Source organism: Salvelinus fontinalis, chromosome 22 (genome assembly GCF_029448725.1).
Source record: "Salvelinus fontinalis isolate EN_2023a chromosome 22, ASM2944872v1, whole genome shotgun sequence".
NCBI classification, from domain to species: Eukaryota; Metazoa; Chordata; class Actinopteri; order Salmoniformes; family Salmonidae; genus Salvelinus; species Salvelinus fontinalis.
Genome location: NC_074686.1, coordinates 14,065,001 through 14,074,079, shown reverse-complemented (window position 1 = coordinate 14,074,079; position 9,079 = coordinate 14,065,001). Strand labels below are relative to the sequence as shown.

The 9,079-nt window shown below is 44.1% G+C and overlaps 1 protein-coding gene across 1 annotated transcript; it reads left to right on the top strand.

The window, feature by feature from the left end:
• The first annotated feature begins 130 nt into the window (after nucleotides 1-130).
• crtap (cartilage associated protein) lies at nucleotides 131-5,966 on the top strand. The gene is made up of 7 exons (XM_055876588.1): nucleotides 131-777; nucleotides 2,850-2,999; nucleotides 3,602-3,773; nucleotides 3,991-4,119; nucleotides 4,340-4,485; nucleotides 4,694-4,777; nucleotides 5,466-5,966. The coding sequence occupies exons 1-7, from the start codon at nucleotides 319-321 to the stop codon at nucleotides 5,505-5,507; spliced, it is 1,182 nt and encodes a 393-aa protein (XP_055732563.1). The 5' UTR covers nucleotides 131-318; the 3' UTR covers nucleotides 5,508-5,966.
• The last annotated feature ends 3,113 nt before the right edge of the window (nucleotides 5,967-9,079 follow it).

Genomic DNA, 9,079 nt, shown 5'->3' with positions numbered 1-9,079 from the left:
CTGTGACTTTTGCAATCGTTTACATGTAGTTTGATGTAAAATAGTGCAGTGTAAACTAGTGCAGTGGTCTGATTTTACCAACCCATGTTACTCCCAGATCTCTCTAGAACAACACTGATTTGGGGGGAGGTGCATGGAGCCCCGGTGGTTCGCCACCCCTCACCCCGTCACCCTGCCCAGAGCAGCCAGGGGAGGGAGAGTTGTATCCGGATACGTGGTGGGGGTAGAGGCGGTCCCTGTCCCACCCTCGCACGGCACAGAGAGCAGAATAGAGTAGAGACGTAGCCCAGCCGTCCCACCTCTACACAAAAACTAAAGATGGCAACCTCCAGCACTCCGCTAATCTCTCTGCTTCTATTCGCGGTTTCCGTTACAATAGTCTTCTGTCAATACGAGAAATACAGCTTCAGGAGTTTTCCGCGTCATGAACTAATGCCGCTAGACTCCGCGTATAAATACGCGCTGGACCAGTACACCGGAGAGAAATGGCAGGAGACAGTTGACTATCTCGAGGTCTCTCTTCGGTTGTACCGGCTGCTCAGGGACAGCGAGGCCTTCTGCAACCTCAACTGCAGCTCTGTGCGGCTGGACAACGAGGAGAAGTTTACCGACTTCCCGGAGCTGCGTGTGTTCGGTAACGTTATGAAGAGGGCGCAGTGTCTCAAGCGGTGCAAACAGGGGCTGCCCGCCTTCAGACAGACCATGCCCAGCCGGGACACCGTGGAGGAGTTCGAGAAACGGGAACCTTATAAATACCTGCAGTTCGCCTACTTCAAAGTGAGTGAAATCACTTTGAGAGAGAATGAAATCAGTGCGGCTCTCTGCAGTATATATTTTGTATTTAATTTGTATTTTCTATGGAGCAGGAGAGGGTTAATTTAAATCTGTGGACGAGCTGCCTGTTTCTCAAAACTAATATAACTGAATGCATTTGGTATTTAAAAAAGTACTTTCTAAGTTGTATTTTATATCAAACAAATTGTGTGTTTTCAATAACTTTTAGAACTGTGTAGTTTACAAGCACTCTGCACTCTGTTATGCTACTGTACTCTATTGAGTAATGTGTTCTCTCGCGAGGATGTGATGTCATTATACGTGCCACGACATGCACGGGGAAGGGGGAGGCTAAACTAAGGAAGAGGGTCCTGTGCTTTTGTTCACTTTATATGAGTAGCCTGTGTGTGTGTGTATGTACAGTGGGGAGAACAAGTATTTGAGAAACTGCCGATTTTGCAGGTTTTCCTACTTACAAAGCATGTAGAGGTCTGTAATTTTTATCATAGGTACACTTCAACTGTGAGAGACGGAATCGAAAACAAAAATCCAGAAAATCACATTGTATGATTTTTAAGTAATTAATTTGCATTTTATTGCATGACATAACTATTTGATCACCTACCAACCAGTAAGAATTCCGGCTCTCACAGACCTGTTAGTTTTTCTTTAAGAAGCCCTCCTGTTCTCCACTCATTACCTGTATTAACTGCACCTGTCCACACACTCAATCAAACAGACTCCAACCTCTCCACAATGGTCAAGACCAGAGAGCTGTGTAAGGACATCAGGGATAAAATTGTAGACCTGCACAAGGCTGGGATGGGCTACAGGACAATAGGCAAGCAGCTTGGTGAGAAGGCAACAACTGTTGGCGCAATTATTAGAAAATGGAAGTTCAAGATGACGGTCAATCACCCTCGGTCTGGGGCTCCATGCAAGATCTTACCTCGTGGGGCAACAATGATCATAAGGAATGTGAGGGATCAGCCCAGAACTACACGGCAGGATCTGGTCAATGGCCTGAAGAGAGCTGGGACCACAGTCTCAAAGAAAACCATTAGTAACACACTACGCCGTCATCGATTAAAATCCTGCAGCGCACGCAAGGTCCCCCTGCTCAAGCCAGCGCATGTCCAGGCCCGTCTGAAGTTTGCCAATGACCATCTGGATGATCCAGAGGAGGAATGGTAGAAGGTCATGTGGTCTGATGAGACAAAAATAGAGCTTTTTGGTCTAAACTACATTCGCCGTGTTTGGAGGAAGAAGATGGATGAGTACAACCCCAAGAACACCATCCCAACCGTGAAGCATGGAGGTGGAAACATCATTCTTTTGGGATGCTTTTCTGCAAAGGGGAGGACGACTGCACCGTATTGAGGGGAGGATGGATGGGGCCATGTATTGCGAGATCTTGGCCAACAACCTCCTTCCCTCAGTAAGAGCATTGAAGATGGGTCGTGGATGGGTCTTCCAGCATGACAACGACCCGAAACACACAGCCAGGGCAACTAAGGAGTGGCTCCGTAAGAAGCATCTCAAGGTCCTGGAGTGGCCTAGCCAGTCCAGGACCTTGAGATGCTTCTTACGGAGCTGAAAGGAGCTGAAAGTCCGTATTGCCCAGCGACAGCCCCGAAACCTGAAGGATCTGGAGAAGGTCTGTATGGAGGAGTGGGCCAAAATCCCTGCTGCAGTGTGTGCAAACCTGGTCAAGAACTACAGGAAACGTATGATCTCTGTAATTGCAAACAAAGGTTTCTGTACCAAATATTAAGTTCTGCTTTTCTGATGTATCAAATACTTATGTCATGCAATAAAATGCAAATTAATTACTTAAAAACATACAATGTGATTTTCTGGGTTTTTGTTTTAGATTCCGTCTCTCACAGTTGAAGTGTACCTATGATAAAAATTACAGACCTCTACATGCTTTGTAAGTAGGAAAACCTGCAAAATCGGCAGTGTATCAAATACTTGTTCTCCCCACTCTATATGCCTGCCTCTGTTTTGTGTGTGAACCTGTCTGCCTCAGTTTGTGTGTGTGTGTGCGTATAACTGTCTCCTCTCTCCCCCAGTCTGATAACCTGGCCAAGGCAGTGTCTGCTGCCCACACCTTCCTCCTGAAGCACCCTGATGATGAGATGATGCAGAGGAACATGGCCTACTACAGGACTCTACCTGGAGCTGAGGAACACCTCACAGACCTGGAGACCAAGTCCTACGAGGTACACACACACGCATACACACACACACACACGCATACACATGGATGCAAACACGCACGTACACTTCTCTCCATGGCTGGGGTTAGAGGTGATTAGGGGACCAGACTGGAGTCACAGGGGGATGTAACGGCTTTCAGAGCTCTAAGACAACACATGGACCGTAGCCACTTTCTCTTTAGGACAATTGTCGGGGGTCTCAGTTGGGCTGGTTTAGGGAGCTATGTAGTGTTGCACAGACGCAGCTTGTGCTCTGGTGAATAAAATCTGGTCATTGTATTTATTTATTTAACCTTTATTTAACTAGGCAAGTCATGTAGAACAAATTCTTATTTACAATGACGGCCTACCCCGGCCAAACCCGGACGATGCTGGGCCAATTGTGCGCCGCCCTATGGGAATCCCAATCACGGCCGATTGTGATACAGCCTGGAATCGAACCAGGGTCTGTAGCACTGAGATGCAGTGCCTTAGACCGCTGCACCACTCAGGAGCCCTGGGCTAATCTGAGCCCTGAGCCCTGGTCTAATCTAGTTCAATAGTTCAAATTAACTTGTCGTAATGTTGTGTATCTGTATCAATGTGTGTGTGTGTTGTTGTTCCAGATGTTGTTTGTGCGAGCGGTGCGGGCGTATAACGGTGATAACTACCGTACCTCAGTGTCAGACATGGAGCTGGCTCTAAGGGATTTCTTCAAGGTCTATGATGAATGTCTGGCTGCTTCAGAAGGAGCCAGGGAGGTCAAAGACTTCAAAGACTTCTACCCCTCCATTGCTGGTCAGTCTATCTTTCTTTCTACCTCTCTATCTCAGGCCAGCCTATCCCTCCATGTCTTTCACCAGTCCAACACGGATATATTTACCTGTCCAAAGGTTGATTTAGACAAATGGATTTATGATTTCTCTTGATCATCTTGAACAGGTCACTCATGATGATAACCCCCCCTCCCTCCACCTCTTCTATCTCCCCCCCCCCCCCCCCCCCCCCCTCCCAGACCACTACACAGAGGTGTTGGAGAGGAAGGTGAGGTGTGAGGCCGAGCTGACTCCTGTGGTTGGAGGATTCATCGTAGAGAAGTTTGTAGCAACCATGTACCACTACCTACAGTTCGCCTATTACAAACGTGAGTGTCATATTACTGTATTATTACAAATACAACTGTTATAACTGTAATTACTACACATGCATGTGTTATAGCAGTCTTATGACACAAGTGAGTATGTTACTACATTATTATTACAAACATGTACATTTAGGACTTCTGTGTTCTGTGTGGTTATACACACACACACACACACACACACACACACACACACACACTGACTCTGTCATTGCCCCCCAAGTGAATGACCTGAAGAACGCGGTTCCGTGTGTGACCAGCTACATGTTGTTTGACCCCAGTGATGAGGTGATGAAGAACAACGTGGTGTATTACCAGTACCACAGAGACAAATACGGACTCAGCGATGAAGATTTCCTACCTAGATCGGTAAGACACACACACATATTATACAGACATTTTTCAGCACACACAAACCGCATGCATTTCCACTATCTCCATATGCAGGTTATTTGGCCCCTGTCATCGATTTTTGTTTTAACCGGTTCACTGAATGCTGAGGTCTTCATTTGGGTTTGCTTATCGATGTTGATTTGACTTGTGTGTGTTTTGTGTGTGTTTTGTGTGTGTGTTTTAGGAGGCAGTACGGTACTTGAACCAGACCACCATGCAGCTAGAGATGCTTGAGTTCTCCAGACAACACCTAGCGAGCGATGACGAGGTATGTGTGTGTGTGAGAGAGAGAGAGAGTCTCCATTTGTGTCTCTAATGTCACAATTGTTGAGTCAGACAGTATATGTGTCCAGAAGTGGGTCTTGGTTTTTAGCAGGGCTCTCTATATAATCTTTCTGTAAACTAGCGATAAACTACAGATTCCTCTCAGATCACATGACCTGTGTCCAAGCAGTACAATGTGACTAGTGTTTACCAGACTGCCGTATCTGACCTCACCACAGGGTGGCGCTGATCACTCACACACTGCTCACTCACAACAATAAAGGCATGTCTAATAATAACCCATAGATGTTGTGCCAGAGTTGTTAACTTGGGGGCAGCATGACTCGCCTATAGATAAGAGTGGCCAATCCTCCTCCTGGAGAGCCACCCTACTGCAGGATTTTGCGCCAGCCCAACTCTAACACATGTAGATAAGGCAACCAGCTGTTCATCAGGACCTTGATTAGCCGAATAAGGTGTGTTAGAGCAGTTCTGGAACTGAAGCCTGTACACCCAGTAGTTCCCGAGGACTGGAACTGGAGACCCAATTGGAGGCTCTGTCTGATCAGAGTGTAGTTAGTCCTTATTTACACTGCATATCCATCAGGAAACCGTAGAGAATGGTTACAATCTTCAGGTTCAATACTAACTCTGTGATGTGTGTGTGTGTGTGTGTGTGTGTGTGTGTACAGGGGGAAGTGATGGAGTTTCTAGATGAGTTCCTGGATGCTTAGGATCAGTAGCACACGCTGGACGCACTGAAAATAAAGAAGGAAAGAAAGATATAGAGAAAGAAAGAAAAGGCTGAACTAAATGACAGAAACGAGCGACGGCAGGTTTTCCCAGAATGCCGCCGGGCCTTGGTTCCTCCCACTGGGTCGTATTTATTCTGAGGTTCCGATTGGCTCAAATTGGTTAGATTTTTTTTATGTGCGTATATGACCTTTTAAATCATGTTTTTTTAATAGTTCTGGATCATGTGCACTAACATGTACATTGCAGAGGTACGGACAGTGAGTGATATTGTGGTATTAAATTGGTGATGAAATGATATGTGGCCATTCTCTGTTATGTATGTTCACTCCCCTCTGTCTATTGTCCATGTTTTAAATCAAACTGTTCACTGTCTTACAAGGAAAGATATAAAGATATTCACATGGTTCGTTAATAATAAAACCACATGGTAAAACCAAGCCCTCTTTAGTGATCGTTGCTTTCTGGTTAGTATGATGTTATGGGATCGGTGTCCCTATACTGGGACCGTTGAGCTAACGAAGGCTAATGTCATTAGCATGACTGTTGTAAGTAACAGCAAACTTTCCAGGACATAGATATGTCTTATATGGGCAGAATGCTCACATTCTTGTTAATCTAACTGCACTGTCCAATTTACAGTAGCTATTACTGTGAAATAATACCATGCTATTGTTTGAGGAGAGTGCACAACAACAAGAAACTTATCACGGCAACTGGTTTGATACATTCACCTCTGAAGGTAATTAATGTACTTATAGTCAGGAATCTTGCTCTGATTTGTCATCCTGAGGGTCCCAGAGATAAAAATGTATTATAGTTTTGTTTTATAAAATAAATGTTTATGTTCAAATGTAGGAACTGGGTTCTACAGTTTGAACCACTGCTGTCTCTGGCTCCACACCCACCCCGCCCGGCCATCTAGATGTGTGAATGTTCATGTATAAGCTAATGATCCATCATGTATGACATTCCTGGGAGTGTGTAAACTTATATTTTGTATCACCATATCATTTTGTATGTTTTCTATAGTTATATACTTGAAAATGTATCAATTGACCAATTTGGCACATTTGGGCAGACTGATACAAAATATTGTCCAGTATTGCCATGCTTCACTGGATTCATCTGAAACTTTGCACACACACTGCTCTAAAATCTAAATTGCGCCTATATTGCAATATTATATGATGGCCATTCTCTTGCATTTCAAAGATAAAACAAAATAGAAACGCATGTTTTTTTGTTTGTATTATCTTTAACCAGATCTAATGTGTTATATTCTCCTACATTCATTTCAGGTCCTGAGCTACAGGCAGTTAGATTTGGGCATGTCATTTTAAGTGGAAAATTTAAAAAAAAGGGTCTGATCCACAAAGAATAGAGTAGAATAGAAATCTTGACTACACAAACACACAAATGTAATCTGTTACAGTTATTATTTACCTGTCCAAAATTGTAATCAGTAATGACATTTTTGGATTATCCAAACTCAGTAACATAATCAGATTATTTTACGTTACTTTTGGATTACTTTCCCATTAAGAGGCATTAGAAGAAGACAAAAATAATCTATCAAACGTGTCATAATAGTGGTCTCTGACTTGTGGTGAGACTCGCTCAAGTGAAACACTTACAACTTGCTACCTTTTCAATGCGGAATTGGATGTCATTGAAAAAACAGAAAGGTATATCTGAATGTATAAGTAATCACTCCGTTTTAATCTGATTACAAAAAAACATCTGATAACTTGAACTGTAATCAGTTACGTTTTGTAATCAGTTACTCCACAACCCTGCACACACAGACACATACACACACAGACACACACCTGAAGGATTTGAGTAATGTGCAGTCCAGTTGGTTTAGAATTGTGAATTTAATTTTAAGGCAACAGTCAATCTGAAACCTCTCCATTGCTAATAAATTGAACTATTGTATGAATTATCTTCCAAATCATTTAATAAACAAGGAAGTTATTTTCATTCCCTCAACTTTAGGGAGTGGGTGTGTCAGGATATGAAAGCACAGGTGTTGATACCTTCATGAAGTTCACCTGAGGTGACTGGGATGATAAGATATTTTGCTATACAAGGAAGCACTAAATCATCTCTGTCAGATGTGTCTGGCTGTTTCAAAAGGAGCCAGGGAAGTCAACAACTTCTACCTCTCTATAGCTGGTGAGTCTATCTTTCTTTTTACCTCTCCATCTCAGGCCATCCTATCCTTCCACGTTTTTTTACCAGTCCAATACAGGTGAACTTTCCTTTCCAAATGTTGATTTAGACCAGTGATTTTTAGTTTGAGCCGTTTTAGAGTACTAGTGGGGGTCGACTCCAAAATAATCGATTCCTCGACTCCTTGCCAGTAGACTCCCGGTGTCGACTCACATTTCTGGGTGTCAAGCTTCAACCTATCGACTCCTAAGATTCAGTATTTTTGCAACGGAGGAAACTATTTGCCATAGTCTACTTCGAGAACACAAACTCTTGCATATTACACAGCAAAGACAGAGCGAGCTAGCAGGAGAGAGAGATGGGAGGGGCACAGCCATGCATAGGTAATAGGTAGGCATGTCGGCCTCAAGGCAGACAGTCAAAACCCTGCATCGGTAATCAAAAGATATAGGCAATCGCAATGCTGTATTTGTTGGCTTGCAATGTCTCGTGCAAGTTCACTAAAGTAGGGGCTATCAATGAGTAGGCTGAGCTATTCTACACGCAACAAACCGAAGACCAAACGCACACTCGTGTTTTTCATTGCAAAGATAAAGAGGAGCTGGCGAGGTTGCAAAGAGGAGCAGGTGAGCCAGCGAGGGAGAGAGAGAGAAGATCGGGGCAGGCAATCAGTATTTATATAAAAACAATCTGATATATCACATGCCTTACTTTTATTTTCCTGCATAAGTAAAAGCAGGAAATGCATCACCTATGCCTCTACTGCCATTCATTCCAATTAGCCTTGTGCCCAGCCCTCAGCCCTCAACCCAACGTCCAGCCTTGTTCCCAGCCCTCAGCCCTCAACCCAACGCCCAGCCTTGTGCCCAGCCCTCAACCCAACACTCAGCCCTGTGCCAGTCCTGCTGTTCCTGCAGTGTAATGCATAGGCAACAGAGCATCATAGGAGTTGTGAAGCATAATAGGATTTGTTTGAGCTCCAATAATGTTTCTAATAATCTGTATTGTTTTGATCAAACTATGTATTTTAGATTTTTCCTTGTTGCTCCTGTTGTCACCTTCTCACTGATCTTGTGAAGGAAAAACCTGCAATGCTTTGTTTTACTGTACATTCAATTGAATGTTTTATTATTTGTATCAAAGGTGGGTCATGGCACACATATAGCCTGACAGAGCTGTCCCATAGAGATCTTTCTACTGGACAGGAGGGGAGAGGATGAGATGGTGCGGGTCCATTTGATGAAACCGGATCGGGCCTGGGCCAAAGCAGATCGGAGGGAGAGGGAGAGAGAAACCTGAGTGGAGGAAGGGAGAGAAAGAGAGAGAGTGGAGGAAGCAGGAGAGAGAGACAGAGAGCTTAGCGTAGGAGAGGATA